General features: G+C 44.1%; 1 protein-coding gene across 1 annotated transcript; it reads right to left on the bottom strand.

Moving 5' to 3' along the window:
• Positions 1-431: 431 nt before the first annotated feature.
• On the bottom strand, positions 432-16,681 carry NOBOX (NOBOX oogenesis homeobox). The gene is made up of 9 exons (XM_041426821.1): positions 16,615-16,681; positions 13,560-14,183; positions 13,070-13,176; positions 12,816-12,934; positions 11,796-11,929; positions 5,387-5,660; positions 4,604-4,893; positions 2,226-2,606; positions 432-535 (listed from the first exon to the last, which is right to left on the bottom strand). Exons 1-9 carry the CDS (start codon positions 16,679-16,681, stop codon positions 432-434), a joined length of 2,100 nt encoding a protein of 699 aa, XP_041282755.1.
• Positions 16,682-17,828: the final 1,147 nt, after the last annotated feature.

Here is a 17,828-nt window from a genome sequence, read left to right on the forward strand (position 1 = left end):
TCTGAAAATGTGCATTTCTCAAAAAGCACACTGAATTATTTTCTTCTTCATTCTAGGAGAAGGGGCAGGTAGGGCTGAACAAGCTGGCATTTTGTTGGTTTTGTCCTCTTCCAAACCTGGAAGGGCTGGTTTGGGATCCAGGCAAGATTCCCAGCCAGCCCTCACTATGATGAATTTTGCAGTCATCACCAGGAACAGCTTTCAGAGTGGCTCGTAATTGCAATGAGAACTCCTATTCACACGTCTTGGAAATATTTGTTTAGGCTGTTCAGCTGAGGATGAGTGAAGCAAGTGTGAACTAATGAACATTCCCAACCATTCTCAGCTTATTACAGGTAAGAACTAACTTTTGCTGTAGGAAATGGAAATTCTGGAATAGCCACACAAAGCTGTAGACTCAAAATCTGTCCCTGTCTATACTGCTTAGTCTTTCAGTAGTGTATACCACTGCCAGACATAAGCCAGTGTTCTACAGGAGGAAGAAAAAGGAGAGGAGCTGCAACATCCAGTTCCTGCCGGATGCTCCATGGCGAGACTGAAACAATAGGCAGTACCAGGTCTTATTTCACAAGGTACAAGAGGGACACCCTCATCACAGTAAATATAAAAACTATTTGGGCATTGTCTGTGTCTAGAAGCCAGTGGACAGACTCAGGGTTAAACACAGCAAGTAACAAAGGAAATGCATGGCCCTCTTCCTACAACATGATGGTCCTCCCTCACAAGAACAGAGCCTGATATCCATTTTAGCCACTCATATTACACATCCTACACATCCAGGTGGTTACAGCTCCTCTGGGAAGCATAATTCCTGGGGACTGCAGCTCTCAGAATGAACAATCTCTTCACTGGAGTCCTCTGCTGCTTACCACTGATTTTAGAGAAACAGATGAAATGTGTCCCAGGCAAAGCAGGAGCCAAGATGATCAAGCCAAGTTCAAACAGATCAATTCAAATGGGATACTAAAGCACTTAATAATAGACAGGGATCTGGTACACTGTCAGCATTTATAGTTACAGTGCTGCTGTTTATTGTTACAGTTTTACAACAAAAATAATTTTTTAGAAGTAGTTCAAAGCTAGTACCAAATCGGTGGTGGACTTCCAAACAACACTTTTCTGCTGTCTGGAGCCCCAGTTGCTGGAGTTTCTCCTCCTGTTTTGCATATATCTCATTCCTTCTGGTTTATCTTCCTGTGTATTCCAGGACAGCAGCCAGACCTTCTGACACTTGCATGATCTGGAATTTTCACCCATGAGACTCTGGTTCCTGTATCAGCTCCTTCCTGTCTGAGGGTTTGAGGGCTGGTCAAGACTAAAATTTGTTAAGAAGGATAAAGCCAGGAGACTTGCAAAACAACAAAAAAAAAAAAAACAACAAAACAAACAAAAAAAACAAACAAACAAACAAAAAAAAAACCAAAAAAATAAAAACAAACAAAAAAACAAAAAAAAACCAAAAAAATAAAAACAAACAAAAAAACAAAAAAAAACAAAAAAAAAAACCAAAACAGAGCAGGAACTTTTATTGAGTGCAATATCCCTGCTTCTTTCTTCAGCAAAAAAATAATCATGGCAACAAGAAAAAAAATACAACCAAAAAAAGCAATAAAAAAGTGCATCTGTTGCAAATATTATCCTTGTCTCTTTTTGACTCTTGTTTTGCAGAGTTTAAAATAGTAATTTTCCCTCTTCCTTTTTTCCTCAGAGTGCAGCTTCAGTCATTAGTTTCTTCTTTAGTTTCTGAAAAAAACCCCAGATTCGTAAGAAAATGTGACACAAAATACCTTGAATTTTTCAAATGTTTTACATCTCGAAATTAGATACGCACCCCTCACAAAGACATCCTTTCAAAGACTATTTATGGCATATGACACCTTTCAACAATTCTAGAGTAAGGTAATTCTGTTTCCAAGACAAAAGCCTGAGAATCCAAACAGAAAACCCTCCCTTCCTCTTCTCCCTTCTTGGTGAAGTTTCACCTTGAAGAGAAGTGTCCATGGCTCTGGAAGTCTTAGAAACAATCAGTTCTGTGTAGCCATACAGCTCACAACAAATGATGTCTGAGAAAATACAGAACTTCACCACCTATTTTAGTGACTTTTCTGTCACCATTTAAAAAAAAACAGATGGATCTAAGAACTAGGTATAAGATAGGTGTAGCATCATGGGAATTGTCTCAGGCAGCAGCTCACAAAAAACATTTGCTAGAGTTTTCATCCTACATTCAGGGGAGCTACTGCTGTCTTGGAACTCTTTCCCCTCCTCTTTCTCCAAGAAAACATTTAGCTGATTACCAACAATAGTCTCTCCTTTCTTGCTGCTGCTCTCTAAGTCCTCTTTTTCAGCGAGTGCTGCCAAGTCTGGCTCTGTTTGGTAGCTCTGGTTGGAACTTTGCTCTGGTGGTGTCACTCCCTTTTGTCTTCCAGTCTCTGGCATGGATTCCAGTACTGTTCCATTGGGCACTTGAAGGAGATATGGCTCTGTGAAGTATTGCCCTCCTGCCACACTAGAAAAAGGCATTTGGGAATGCAGCTGATTGGAGAAAGGAGCTCCCTGCATGTAGAAATCACTCCAGGGCACAGCTGGATAGGCAGGGATATCTGCTGAGGAAAAAGCCACCAAGAAAAGAATAATGAAAATAATGCCTATGCACAAGATGTGTGCGTTGTGCTTTACTCAGCGCAAACACAGCACTGCTGTGCAGCAGACACCACACACAGAGCAAGGATCACTTTGCTCTTTACTCTGCAGTGTATTTAACCAAAACATGGTTCTTAGGAAGAAAAGCTTACGAAGTTCATAGCATTGTTATAATCTAAAAAAAAACCCATGCCACTCAGCACTGATCCTGAGTGTATATGATGATAGTAGACACCCCCTCCGTTTTTTTTTTCCAGTCCCATTTTCTAAATTAGCTCTGTCAGGCATAAGATGGATACTTAATCTTCACTTTCATTTATAAAAGCTGTAAACCAGCAATATTTTGTTAATTAATATCCATAATTCAACTAAGCTGCTCACTTGCTTATGTGCTGATGTAAGACTCACAGGTGTGTCTGCACTGATAGACTGCCCTGCACTTTGGGAATCCTGGAACCTTTTCAGAAAGAAATTCTTCCCTTGTGAAGGCACTGGAACTCAGAGGAGTTGTGGCTGCCTCATTCCTGGAAGTGTTCAAGGCCAGGTTGGATTTGGCTCTGAGCAGGCTGGGATAGTGGAAGGTGTCCCTGTCCATAGAAGAGGGTTGGAACTGGATGAGCTTTAAGGTTCCTTCCAAACCAAGCCATTCCAGGATTCTATGATTCTGTGAACTTGGTCATCCCCACTGCATAACAGAAAAGCCATTCACTGCTGATTGTGCTCTGGACAAAAGTATTGAATAAGAGAATATCAACTCTGCCTCTGTTCCTTCGACAACCTTCCAACTTCACCAGCTTGCACCTTTAGAAACCCCTTGATGCGCATACAACATGCCCCACACACTTGGGCATCAAGCTAGAAACACATTTAATTTGATGCAGTTTGGGGCACAGCCCTCTTATTTCTGGCACTTCAGACTGAAAAACCACAGAAAATAATAATTATACCTTGGAACTAGAGCAGGCAAGCAGGGCCATGTGTGTTAGATAGTATGGGTGCTGCCAACCTGTCTTGAACAATGTCAGCTCTGAAGAGTGGGGACAGGAGCCAGCTTGCAGCCTGATGTGAGTCAGACTGAGTCAGACTTGCCTCCCTGACAAGGTCCACAGAACTGGTACAAAAACAGCAGCAGTATCTGTGGCCTAAAACTCTTTGTTCTCTCATGTCATAAGACAAGGGATGGAACTTTTGGAGCATGACCTTAATTTAATAAACCTGTCAGTCCAAATGAATTAACTACAACAGTTTGTCATTTGATTATACTTGGGCCTGAATAACTTCAAAATACAAAGCCCTAACACAAAACAAGGAGATCAACAATGCCATTTTTACCTAGGAGGTTTTTTTTTTTTTTTTTCAGAAAACTATGCTGGACTGCCTTCATCTCAGTGCTGTTGCAAATTCAAGTCAGAGGAAGAATCTGTGTCCATACTCTGTTGGCTCCTGTCTCTCTCTTCTTTTGCACTACCCTAATATACATAACATGATCTCAAACTGGTTTCTGCAGAAGCCAAACAGAGAAGGCTGTTGGCTCCAACTACCTCCAACTATCCCATCTGCTGTGGCATCTTTTCCACTTTGCACCCTTGACTCACCACATGCAACAAAGGGATGTTTGTGTACACAACAGGACACTCCTGAAAAACTAAAGTTACTCTCCAGTGCAGCCAAAACTTCTGCACTATATGACACATTCACATTTTATGCTCTTCCTGACATGTGCAGTCTGGGTAGTAACTTCTGATTCAAATGAACACGTTACTCAGCACTTAAAAAAAAACAAGCATACAAGGAAATTAAGTGATAAAAAGATGGGCACATCTATAGATTTGTGCAGGCATGTAGACCATTCCTTCTTTCTGTCACAGTCATCAGTGAACCCACTGATCATGCTGAATGTTTCAGGGTATTATTTAGTAACTCCAGAGGAGCGGGATGCCAAAATAGTTCAGAAATTTACCTGAATTGTCACTTGGCTGCTGTGGCATGACTCCCCCCATGTGGTTTTGTACATAGCCTTGTGTGGCTCCATAGGTTATGGCTTCCTCAGGGAAAGCTGGATGGGACTCCGGGGGTGTTGGAGGAGGAAAGTGGTCACTGGAGAACATATTGTTGGCCAGGTGACCCTGGTGACACAACTGGGAGAGCTGATAGATTCCCCCCTGGCTGCTGTACTGACAGTAGGTGGCCTCCAGGTTGTCTGCAGGCTCCAGCTGCTCCGGATAAGGGCAGGAAACTGGTGAACTGAAGCTGCAGGAGCAAGGAGAGAGGCAACCCAGAGATTAAAGGAGGGTCAACAGCTACATCAACCTATCCAATTAACAACTGTTTTATTGCCAACCCTTCCTCCCAAATGCCAGGCACAGAACAAGGACAACAAAAGCCACTTGATCGAAGTGCTTTCCCAGCAGGGTCCCTGAACAATGGGAATTAGTGGGTATTATCTTCCCACTCTCCAAAGCACCCCCAAAGCTTGAACACCCTCACTTTCACTTGACAAGCATGCAATTCTGAGAGCACTCTGAGTACAGGTAGCACCTGTCTCACAGTAGGCATCCTGTCCTATTATGCACTCTATACAGCTTTCCATACTCCCTTTAAAGGATATCGTCACATCTGCCCCTCACTTTTCATTAATGCTCCCACCTAATTCCTCATCCCCCGTCCCACGTTCACCCTCCCAAGGCTTCTCCCAGGGACTGCTTTTTTCATCTCTCTCAAAGACACTCTCATCTGCCCCTACCCTTGATTCTGGACGCTGTAAGAGAAGGCTTCCCCGGAGCCATTTTCCTGACGGGCCAAGTTGCATTCACTGCTGGGCGTGTCCAGCATCAGGGGAACAATGTGGCTGTGGGGGTCGAAGGCCAGGCTGAGCGACAGGCTGGCCCTGCGGATGGGAGGAGGGCTGGGAAGATTAGGAAAGCACTCCACACCGCTGGTATCGAAGAGCAGCTGTGGCAGCACCTTGCTCTGAGCTTGCGCTTCACAGGGTGCCACCATTCCTGCCACCGAGGAGGCTGTGAATAAAACAGACTGTCACACTGGGAATCTGCAGGAGCAAGCAGAGGGAATGCCAAGAGGAGCAGGACAGAAAAGCAAGATGCCAGTGAAAGAGTGGACGTTGTTGATGGGAATAAAAGTAAGTGAGTACTAGCACTGCTGTTGAGAAGCAAAAGGGAGTAGTAGCAAGCTCTCTGGAACACAGAATGATGTTTCTTGGTTAAATAAAATTACCTTTGTGATTTCAGTCTCTGCATACTATCTTTATCCAGCTCTCAAGAAGGCAGCCAAATGAAGCAAAGTACTTTTTGGAAAAGAGCCAGGAACAATTCCCAAGTCATCTTCCATTTCTACGGTCCTCCGGGAGGAGTGTGCTGCACAGATCACCCTTTAGAAAAAATGAACTGTGCTTTTAAAGAAACAAAGCTGTGCCTTTACAAATCCACTGTCTAGGCTGTTTTGAAACACATTTTCACTCCCGGTTTGGCCCCCGATGAGTCATGCCAAAAACAAAAATTAAAAAAGTAGAAATGGCAGCTGAAGGTCCTTGGGAAAAAGAAGATGGGAGATGGGAAACACCTTTTGGTTGGCAGAATCTTGTTCAGTGACCTGTCTCCTCAGTGACTGCTGGAAAAGAGAGAGGAACAGTCTCCTACAGAACAGCCTGTGTGGAAAGACACAACAGAGGAAATTGAAGATCAGAATCAGGTATGCTGGCGATCCAGAGTAACAATTATACTCGAAGCTCAAGAAGCTTGGGCATGGTGCAAGAAAATGAGTTTCTCTCTTATTATGGCAATTAGCAAATGGTTTCTCTCTTCACAAATGCAGTCATCACGTGTGCAGGAAGCTGCAATGATTTCTCCAGTCTAGCTAGGCTGAGCCAGCCCAAGGATGAGGAAGAGAAGAGAAAATATCACCAGCTGCTCAGGTGAAGCTCTCCCACACAGGCAAAGCTTTCACGGAAAGTCTCAGCTGCACTTCACCCCTGCAGGCATAGAGAGTTACATCAAATGCACTCCACCAGGTGTGACTCAAAGGCCTTAAACACAAACCTAAACATAAAGATGCCACAACAAGTATTAGCAGCCTTTAGAGAATTTTGGAATGCATGTCCAGAGAGCTGATTAGGAGTTTCCACTTCAACATCTTGCAACTTTTCATCAGCAGTTTCTCAGATTGCTCAGTGTGCTGGGCAGTTTTGTGCCTCTTATTGCACCTTCCCACATTCTGGTTTTTTCCATCTCTCTGCAGCCATGGAGAGAAGGAATCAAATGTTTCAATGAAAACGTTTCAAGTTTTCAATAGCCCGGATTTTGGGCTTAGTCAGAAAACTGAAGCAAAATCTAGGATGGCATCTCTAAAGCATTCACATACCCAGGCAGTTCTCAGTCGTTTATTTTTTCTGTTTGACCACACTATTTATCCATGCCAGGCAGCATCTCGGATGTACTTGTTGCATTCCTGGGGTTTGGCTTAGTTTCATTTCATTTCAGAAATGAAACTGAAGACCTCTTTTGATTTTTTTTAAACCCTTCTTTAGCACTGGTTGCCCTGACCACTGTGCCTCAGAATGTTCACACAAACATTATGGAACAGCAGCCATGGGGAGCACAACTTACCTGAAAAGCAGTCTATATCCAGGTAAAGCTCCAGTTCAGTAATGACAGCTGTTCTGCAGATGGCCCTGCTCTTCCTCAGGATGAACACAACCAGCCCAGGAAATCACTTCTAAACCCACTTCCATACCTACTAAGAATAATTTAATTTTTAAAAAATATTTGCAACATTTAGTGCAGGTAATCTTTGTGGATCATGGCAATAGGATCCTCAGGCAGTGAGACTGTGAGACAGCACCCTCGATCTCCAAAGAGCTGGTTCAGCCTTTTCTAAAGTTTCCTCTGCTTCTCTGTCCTTTCAAAAAGACACTGACATTTTGCCTTCTAAATAAAGTCACAAATGCAGTAAGAAGAAACAATTCCCAGAGAAGTCGTATCTGCTGAACCTGAAATATCTACAGAAGCTTCCAGAGTTGTTCCATGAAGAATTCTGACCCCTGGCTTGACAACGCTTACATTGTACAATTCTGTGTCTCTTCCTGATGCTGATGTAGAGAGAGAGAGAACCTCAGAAAGCTTTCCAGTGAACATGGGAATGTAACAGTAGGATTTTTATTTCTTGCTTCCATTACTTCTGGGTTCTCAGTCCATGAGACAACCTTGGGAATTTCTGGAGACCAATTTAATAATTTACACCTTCAGATCTCTGAACCAGTCCTGGCACTACACTTGACTTAACTCTAGAATGGTTATTCTGTTTGCAGCCTTTACTGGAACATCAAGGGCCATCACAAAGCTTTTGACAGACTCATCCTTGTCTTAAAATTATAAGAAAAGAAATTTTTTCAAAATTTGTTTGAAAGCCAGAGTCGTATTAAGTGAAGTAATTGGACCTTGTAATTATTTACTGTTCTTTGACAGGCCATATCCAGCTTCATTTGCCTTCATTGCTCCCAAGATTTCCATTACAATCCCATCTCTGCCAGTGAATTTAATCACCTTGCTATTTGCTTAATAGAGTTACCTGCACAGGCTGGGCTCCTGACAGGTGTCTCAGCAAGGCAAACATGAAACAAAGGATTTCCTGCAAAAGCACCAGTGGGACAGAAAAATCTCCTCCCACAAAAATCTCTCTACCAGAGGTACAAAAAGGAACTTTTCTTTCTAATGGGTTAACTCTAAAGAAAACATAAGCCAATTAATCACAGATACATATGTATCAGCAAGAAATCTCAGAAGACCAAGCTTCAAATAATTGCCAGTGTCTAAAAATGCAGCCATTAATTTCAATCATGCTGTCTAGCAAAAGTGAAAAAAAAAAAAAAAACACCAACAAAACATTTCTAAGATCAAAGCAAGCTCAAAACTGAAGTTTTGAGTCACAAAAGGCTCTTATGGCAAGTAGTGTGGCTACTATATCCAAATCAGAAGCCATAACTGCCAGCAAGGTAACACACTCCTCAAATACAACTCACTGACATTTGAAATTAGCTTGTTTGGGGAATTGGTAAAAACAGTGAGACATTAAAAAAACCACCAAACCCACACACCAACAGTCAGAACTACTGGATAGAGCAAGGAAAAACAATGGAAATTGCAGCACTGAACACTCTGCAAAGGTCTCATGCACTTAAGTAATTTTCTTGTCCTGGTGAAAGTGGTTAAAAAGAAAGCACCTGAATAGCCACTCCAGCAGGCCACACTCTGTGGGCCCAACTGCACCACAACACAGAAATCACAGAGGCTTTTGCTGAAACCATCCATGAGCTGTTTCCACAAGGGACACCATTAAGCAATTGGTTTTGCCTTGTAAATTGATAACCTTTTTCATTCATCTGTTTCCTCTTTTGAATTGCTCCTGTTAATTTGGATTTTATCCTATCCAAGTTTTGTCTCCTTCATTTTCTGAGATACCCTAATAAAGAAAAGGGGCAGTCCATGGATGGCCATATTTCTAGGCAAGCTCTTTTTTCCTGAACAAGAATGCTGAATGGATTCAAGTCACACTGGCTTTCATTTTCCTTCTGTTTCATTTTTTGTTTTCATTTTTAAAGAGAAGAAGTCTGACTTTGCAATGGTAATCAACAACAAAAAAGTGAGTTTTGTTTCCCATAGCTGTGTTATCCTGCACCTAGTAAGGCAAAACTGCAACTGGAGCTTTCCAGGTGTTTGTGCCACGCAGATCTCTCTTCTACAAGGATTCTGATACAAGTAGTATCAGTCTTTTCTCTCAGAGAGGACACTTGCCCTTTTTCTTCCTTACACATTGCACCAAGAATTCAGATGGGACCTTTCTTTTCTATCAGAAAGGATTGCTTGTGTTTTCCACATGGAGAGCTGGATCTCAGTGCGCAGATTCCCCAGAAGGAAATGGATCAATGCAAGCTGAGGACAAGATCATGTCCCTGAATTAAGCTTTATTTCTCTGACAGACATTATCTAACAGGGCAAATAGCTTCATGCTGAGAGACAGTAGGTTTAGGTTGGATATTAGAAGGAAACTCTTCCCTGTGAGGCCCTGGCACAGGTTGGCCAGAGCAGCTGTGGCTGTGCCATCCCTGGCAGTGTTCCAGACCAGGTTGGATGGGGCTCTGAGCAACCTGGGCTAGTGGAAGGTGTTGCTGCCAATGGCAGGAGAGATGGAATGAGATGATATTTAAGGTCTCTTCCAACCCAAACCATTCTCTCATTTCCTGATATTCTCTCCTGACTAAACAGTGTGTCAACTGAGGTACTTTAGGAACCGGGAGAGGTTCCTAAAGCATAAAAATCACAGGATATTTGGTTTGTTTCCTTTAAATTAACTGTTTCACAAAACAATTGGTTTCTATCCAATTAAATACAGGGCTCAACAGACTTCACCACTTCATCACTCTGAAAGCAGTGAATTACTCAAACATTGTGACCATATACTCAAACATTTTGACCTCTGTTACAAGAAGTGGAAAAACTGGAACTGACTGAATAACAGTTAAAAAGGTCATTGGATTGAGGAAAGGAGTCGTTGCCTTGGGACGATGGCAGGTAAATTTAAATGACAGAAGTACCAGACTAGGTTATAAAGCAAGTATTTCAATTACATACTTTTAGCAACACATGAAGCATTCTAAGCTTACAGTTGCTTTCCCCCACACCAAAATACCTTTAAGGTAAAAACACTATTAAAAAATTTGAGTAATTTCTTAGAAAATGAATTGCAGGAACTGGCCTTAATACTTACAATTAAATACTGATATATTTAGAATACAACGAGGGGAAAGACATAATGGCATGACATTCCAAAGAATTAATTACAGTGGGAAGCAGGAAAACACACACAGCAGTACCATATGTCAGCATATCTACTGCTTGGGATATCCATCCCTAAGGAAGTGGCGGAATCCTCATCACTTTTTGTATTGTGCCAACTTGGAAACACAAATGTATCTAGGAAATGCTTTAGGGAGCACTCCTGACTCGAGGGAATGCTCTTGGACTGCACACATCAATAAACAATTAGACAAATCCTCTCTCTTTCATTGCCATCAATCTTTTAACAGAGATTGGGTAGAAAACTGGTTGAACAGCACACCCCACTGCCTTAAAACTCCATTGCAACAGTGATTAAATTCATCCCTCAGCTTTGGAACTCAGCTACTCTCACTCCCTCAAGGTCTCGCACAAAATGGAAACCTGCCCTGCCTGGAGAAGCCAAGGAAGCCCCTTAGGATGTTTTAAGGTGTGGTGTAGCTGATGGAGCCTTCAAAACACCAGCAGTTCACAGAGTTCCCCTTCCTTACGCAGCTCACGTGGCTCATGCTGTAACCAGAAAGTTTCCATCCAAACCACAATATGGGGAGTGTGTATCTGCCATGGAGAACATCAGAACCAGAACAACACTCCCCTCATCGTTTACAGCAGCAGGACCAGGGTCAAACGCCTGTTATAGAAGAATGCCCTGCTCACTTATGCTTATGAAGTCCTACTCAGAATTCCTTGCTGCCTTGTGCTAGGACAGAAACAAGGGCTGCAAATCTGCCTCACAGAGGCACCACCATGCTGGTAGATAACTGGTTGAGACTCAATCAGCAGTGAGCTGTCATACCTGCAGTCACAGAATCATTGGAAGAGACCTTAAGGACCACCTCATTACTCCCCCCCTGCCATGGGCAGGGACACCTTCCACTGTCTCAGGTTGCTCAGAGCCCCATCCAACCTAGCCTTGGACACTGCCAGTGATGTGGCATCCACAGCTACTCTGTGCCAGTGCCTCACCACCCTCACAGGAAAGAATTTCTTCCTATTATCTAAACTAAATTTCCCCTCTTTCAGTTTGAAGCCATTCCCTCTTGTCCCACCACTACAGTGGCTGATGAAAGGTCCCTCTGCAGCTTCTCTGTAGGCCCCTTCAAAAACTAGAAGGTCTCCACAAAACTTTTTCTCCTTCAGGCAGAACAGCCCCAACTTTCTCAGCCTGTGGAGTGATGTGGTGCTGCTTTTTGCACTGATGGCACAAGGCTCTGACATGGCCTTTCCTAAAGCCTTTGGGAACCTCCCAGCTCCACCAGCTAATGCTGCAGCTGTGCAAAACACACATTCTGGTCAGGGTCTCACCTGAGGCAGAGGTGGGTGATGGAGGGTGTGTGCTGAGCAGGCTGGAGGAGTTCCCAGCTCCAGGGTCTCCTCCCAGCACACCAGGCTGGTCTCCAGCAGTGTCAGTCAATGGAGGCACAGGCAGAGGAGGTACCCTGCAGCAGACACAGAGGACAAGGCAGGGCATTGTGACCAGTCATGCACTCCTCTATCTGACAAGGGGCAGATCCTACATCACCAGCAGGTGCAAAGGGAAAGCACTGGCTGACTACAAGTGCAAGGAATGCTGTATCAAAAGTCTTTGGGGAAGCAGCCCCAAGTCACTTGAATAGGAGAGGCAGCAGAAACAGTGCAATGGAGTAAGGTGCACTTCAGTTTCTCCTCTTCCACTTAATTTTTCCTCTTTTCATTCTGTTTTCTTCATAAGAAGACACTCACTCCAGATTGCCATAAATACATCCCCATGGAGATTGATTTCTCCCCTCAAGCATTCACCATCCCTTGAAAGATCCTCTTACATATTCCCTTTCCCCCTATTAATGTCCTCTGCTCACATATGAGAAGTGCTACCTTGGATTTCTTCAAAGAAATCTATGACTTTCTAAGACTGATGTAATCAAGCAGCATTTCCATCAGCAAGTGAAAATCCATGGAAATGGAAAGTAGTGGTGGGAGAACCAGGTTAAAAGAATCCCCAAGCACACTCAAAGCACCTGGCTGATGCATTCACAGACAAACTAAAAATGAAGAGATGATTCCATAAACTTCTCCACCTCATCCCTTGCTCTTTACATGATTTCAGCCAGAGCAATTTCAATTGTTTTATTTCAAAATTAATTTGATTAATCTGTGTTACAGGTTAATTAAAAGGACTTTTAAGAGGGTCCATCACAATTTGCCCAGAAATCTGACAGGCTACCTAGATCCAACTCAATGCTCAGCTGTTCACTGTTAAAAGGTGAAGGGGAAATGGCAGAAGAAAATATTTAATTGCTTAGGTATCAGTTGTGGAGAAATGAGAAAACAGAGTAAGTTCCTTACCCATAGCCCTCTGATCCAAAGGGGACAGACAGAGCTGATGATATTGGGTATTTTCTGTTGCCTTTTATACTCAACTTCTGCAATTTCCGCCACTTTGCCCTGCGATTCTGAAACCAGACCTGAAAAATGGGAAGAAAGGAATGAATTCAGGGAAGAAACCATCTACACATGGGAACTCTGACAATGTCCCAGTCCCTGCCCATCCCTTTTCTGCACAGAACCCACAGGCAGCACTGTCCCCCAGCAGACATTACCAGGATACGCCGTGGTGTCACACCAACCACAGCTGCAATCTCTCTCCTCTTCTCATTGTCAGGATAGTGGTCTTCCTGGAACATCTTCTCCAACTCTTCTAGCTGCTCTAGAAATGATGCATTGTCCAAAGAGAGAGAGAGAGAGATGGGAAGTATGTGACAAGAAAATAAGAAAAACAAAATTAAAAGGAGAGGGAAACAAAAACAAAAAAAAGAGAACATTTTTACTATACTAGAAATACATGAGTAACAAACGATTTTTTAAAAATAAACCACAAAAATAAACAAAAATCTTCGGTTGTTTCAAAAGCAAATAGCATTGCTAGTGATGCTTCAAATGAAAGACACTCAGCAACCTTTATTAGTGGAAGTCTTCACACACTTAATGGTGTGGAGTGCAGTGTGATACTAGTTAGAGCAGATCAGCACGGGGAAGGGAACACCAAGTGCCACTGGCACTGCCAGTGTCACTGTGTGCCCCGGGATCTACCTGCACTATAGAAGGTGCGGGGTTTCTTCTTGACAGGTAAGGATTTTTTTCCCTTGGCCACATCACAGCTGCCTCTAGACTCCAGGACTGAAGAGCCCTTGTAGGAATTCTGAGCTGCAGTACTGGTTGGAGCACCTGTGGATTGGTGAGGGGCCAGGCCGATCTCCTCCTGCCTGCAGGCAGCTCCAGCCACTCCACTGGATGCTTGTGTAGTTTTTTCCTTCTTTGCCACCTTTTCAGTCCCAGCAGGGCAGTAACTGTCAGAGTGCTCTTGTGACCCTGACTGATCTGTGGGCTCCTGTGCTAATCCAACCTTCGTGTCACCGCAGAAATCCAATGGTTGCTCACAAGCCAAGGCAAAGTCGTGCTGGCCATCAGGGACAACAGAGCCTTTGGAAGACAACCCAGTTGCCTGCAGGGTGCTGCATCCCCCATCTTCTTGCACCTTCTTTACAGAGCTATTCCTGTCTTCTATTCCCAAGTTATCCTCAACTATTTCTTGTCTGACTGTGCCTGGGAATGCAGGTAGCACACTACTCCCTGCACCGTGGCCACCAACGGCATCAGCATCCACCACAAGGTGCTCTGTATTCAGCAGCATGTTCTCCTTCTCATCCTGGCACTCTGCAAGGCAAAAATGAGGGAAAAAAACCCCAAACCCCACCCCACATGCCCATTGCCTAAGCTGGATGTGGCTGGATCGGGAGTTTCAGTTATGGGGGAAGGAAAAGCCCACACAACAAAACCCAACAAGAACCAGAGAGCTGAAATAAAGACAGGTGCTGGCAGGAAAGCAACAGCAAAGAACCTGATACGGTCAATATGGAGATGTTCAAACGTGTGATGAGAAAAGACTAATTTTAAAAGCAAACTGTAAACTACAGAAGAGGGTAATTCCAGACACAGAGAATAAAGGGAAGCTTGCATATTACAAATACAGTAGTGGGAAAACAGCCTCAAGGGTAATACAGGTCTCTGGAATAAGCAACAGAACAAAAACCTGACAAGATCCTGCCCCCTTATTAAAATGAGCAGAAGAAAGAAGCAAAATTCTGGTCTGCTGTGTCAGCAGGGATTACCTGACAAATGTCATCACTTTTTAACTTTTATAGAGTTCTATCATACCAAAGCTGGCCAAGCAAAAAACCATTAATTGTACAAACTTCTAATAACTGCCTCAAATTACTTCTCTGAAGCTTCAGCCACACTTCTGAATAACAGATTTACGGGATAGGGAGCGAAATAGGGGGATAAGGACAAAATTAGGTACAGAAGTCCAACTAAGTTTAACAAAAACCACAAACTGTGTTACAATAAGACAGACTAAATAGTAGAAGACAGGTCAGGAAGAACACAGCAAAAGAAATAATTAAAACAGGCAACAGAATAATATAGAAGCCTTATACTTTCCCAGCTGGCACATACATTTCGAAATAAAAAGTCAAAAAAATCTCCCAATTGGCTCAGAATGCATGAGTCTGCATGATTTCTGCTACTTAATTTTTTTTTTAAGTGATTGTTTCATAAGAATGGGAAGTAGAATAATAAACCCAAACCCATGTATTTGCCTCTGTCTGGAGAGAAGAAAGTTTGAGCAGACTGTTGGCAGCATTTCAATAGCACATGACAACAGAAAAACTTGATAGTTTAATTTTTTGGGGAAAATATAAAAAATAATTTCATTTCACTGTGCTCTGCTTTTGATATATATTAGAGCAATGCCAAAATAAAAGATTTGCTTCTGCCTCAATGTCTCTTTCTGAAACAACTGTTAATCAAGGAGGAGCCCCACAATTCCAAGCAGACCAGAGAAACTTCACAGAAGTATGAGGGAATGGCAGGCTGCTCCAAGAGCATCTCATTTGCTTTTTATAGGATTAAGAGAACCAAATTAGTTGCAGGGGAGAGAAACAAAAGCAGGAAACTACGCAGCTATAATAATTAGCTCTTGTTAAGCAGCAACAAGTTCCACTGCAGTTAAATGAGATTAAATATCCTGATGGGGAGGGTCAAGAATTGAATGAGGAAGAAGATGTCTCTGGTCTATATAACTCCTTTTTCCACCATCCTCCTGGTTGCATCTGAGCTTATCTCACTCATTATATGAAAAAAAAAGAGTATGTGCCCATTATTTGCGCAGGGTTTTTACTTGTTTCTACATAAACCCCTGTATGTGTTTACCGCACAAGTGTCCAAGTCTTATGTGGGTACCTTGTATCTGTAGAAGAAATGGATACCTGGGAATTTAATATTCTTTACAGAAACAGTCCTCCAAGTGAAAGTAAAGTGCTGTGTTTTATTTCTAGAACAGACAGCAAAAATCTCACAACCATCTGGGACTGCCAAGGAAAAGAGATTAAATGAAAACCAAGTTTGGAGAGAAAGATGGGCCTTCCTGGTAACAAAAGGAGTTTTAAAACCACTCCTTTCTCCCCTCTGTTCAGAGACCAGACTGAACATCACTTTGTCCCACTTTTAGAAAAACAGAACGTTAACTAGAAGGGATTTTAACGAGCGGGAACGAGTCAGGAATAGGTAGTCTAGAACACCTGGTGTACTTGCAGCAAGTCAAGTCCCCTTTTCCATCTCACAGCCACCTCCTTAGACATTCCTCGGAAAAAGCCAAGCACTTGAACCGCAAAGTTTTTAGGGTTGTTTGGGGCATTTGGTACAACGCCACCTGAACACACACACGGCAGGGGACAAGTAACAGCCCCAGAGGTCCCTCCGCACAAGGAGGGACAAAACTGGACAGCGGGGGAAGGTGCAAATGAGAAACCCCGAGGCAGAGGGAGCCGCCCGGTGTGACACAAAGGAAAGACCCCCTGCCCCTGGCCAGGTGCTTTTACAAGCAGGAGACACGAGTGCCGGAGAATCCATCATTCCCAGCCGCGAGGCCCAGGACATGGAAGGCTAATGAGTGGCCAGATAATATCGCTGAGGAGCGATTATCCTCCCCTGGGGTTGCTCATTAGGCTCATTGCCGGGTGCCTCCCCCCAGTCATTAAGTCGAGCCGGCATCACTCATCCCCCCTGCCCTCATCCACACCCTTACCACAGCCCATTCCAAGCCCTCCGGCCGCCCGCTCCTCCGGCCGCTGCTCCTCGCCCGCCCCGTCCATGGCGGCTCCGTGGCGGGCCCGCTCCGGCCCGGCCCGGTTAATGCCCCGCCCGGCGGCCCGTGCTGCCCGGCGCCGGCCGCCTCATCAAGGGCACCTGGGCACAGCGCGGCAGGCCGCCCTGCCCCGCAACCCCAGCACGGGAACCACGCTGGGCCCCTGGTCTCCACACGGAGGGAACGGGACTGTTCCAGCCTCGGTGAAGAATGCTCCTCGTGAGGAGCTGGCTAAAATGTCGTCGTGTGCACCTTGGTGTTGCAAAACTCGCCACCTGTGGATGAGGGGAACCTCCTTGTCAGGACTGCTAGACCCAGTTCTGGGCTCCTCAGTACGACGATAAGGAGCTACTGGAGAGGGTCCAGCGAAAGGAAACAAAGATGATGCGGGGTCTGGAATATTACAAGGAGAGACTGCAGGGTCAGGGTCTGTTCTGGCTGCGGAAGACTGAGAGGGGATCTTGTAATCCATATAAATAATCTTTAATGGGTGGCATGAGGATGGTGCCCGACTCTTTTCACTGGTGGCCAGCAACAGAGCAAGGAGTAATAGCCATGAACTAAAGCACAATAAGTTTAATCTCAATATGAGGAAGACCTTTTATTTCCATAGAGAATGGCAGAGCCCTGGAATAGCTGTCTAGGGAAGGAATAGAGTCTCCCTCTCTGGGGACATTCCAAACTCATCTGGACATGTTCCTGTGTCACATGCTCTGGATGACCCTGACTAGACCATCTCTAGATGTGCCTCCCAGCCCTAAGAATTCTGTGATTCTGTTGTTTTCCTGTGGCCTGGCAGGAACACATTTGTTTAGGTGTCCAGCAGCTTGTGGTTCTTCAGCAGCTGGGGGCTGCAAGGAACAAATGGCATTTCCTGACTTGTGGGCGCTGTAATTGGCGTCCTTTCAATGCTTAACAATTCTTACTAAAAAGAAGGCTCCTAAGAGAGCAGCACCAGGCATTGCTTGCATGAAGAATGAGACTCGTGTTCTGATGCACCAAAACAGAACATCCTTCATCCTCCTCCTGTTTATTAGCTCATCATCGTGTTGCTGGCACAGTGCTGTTCTCCTGACTCAAAATTCCTGTCTTTATTTCAAGGTTCACTTTTGGCTTCTAAGGCCTTGCTTCTGCACATGCTTTCACCTGAATCG

Source organism: Onychostruthus taczanowskii, unplaced genomic scaffold (assembly GCF_017590055.1).
Source record: "Onychostruthus taczanowskii isolate IOZ18803 unplaced genomic scaffold, ASM1759005v1 scaffold95, whole genome shotgun sequence".
Taxonomy (NCBI): domain Eukaryota; kingdom Metazoa; phylum Chordata; class Aves; order Passeriformes; family Passeridae; genus Onychostruthus; species Onychostruthus taczanowskii.

Coding starts and splice junctions, on each gene's coding strand:
- NOBOX (XM_041426821.1), bottom strand. CDS start 16,681: ATGGACGGGGCGGGCGAGGAGCAGCGGCCGGAGGAGCGGGCGGCCGGA. Junction 14,184..16,614: donor AGGGCTTGGAATGGGCTGTG/GTAAGGGTGTGG, acceptor TTTGCCTTGCAG/AGTGCCAGGATGAGAAGGAG. Junction 2,607..4,603: donor GCAGCCAAGTGACAATTCAG/GTAAATTTCTGA, acceptor CTTTTTCCTCAG/CAGATATCCCTGCCTATCCA.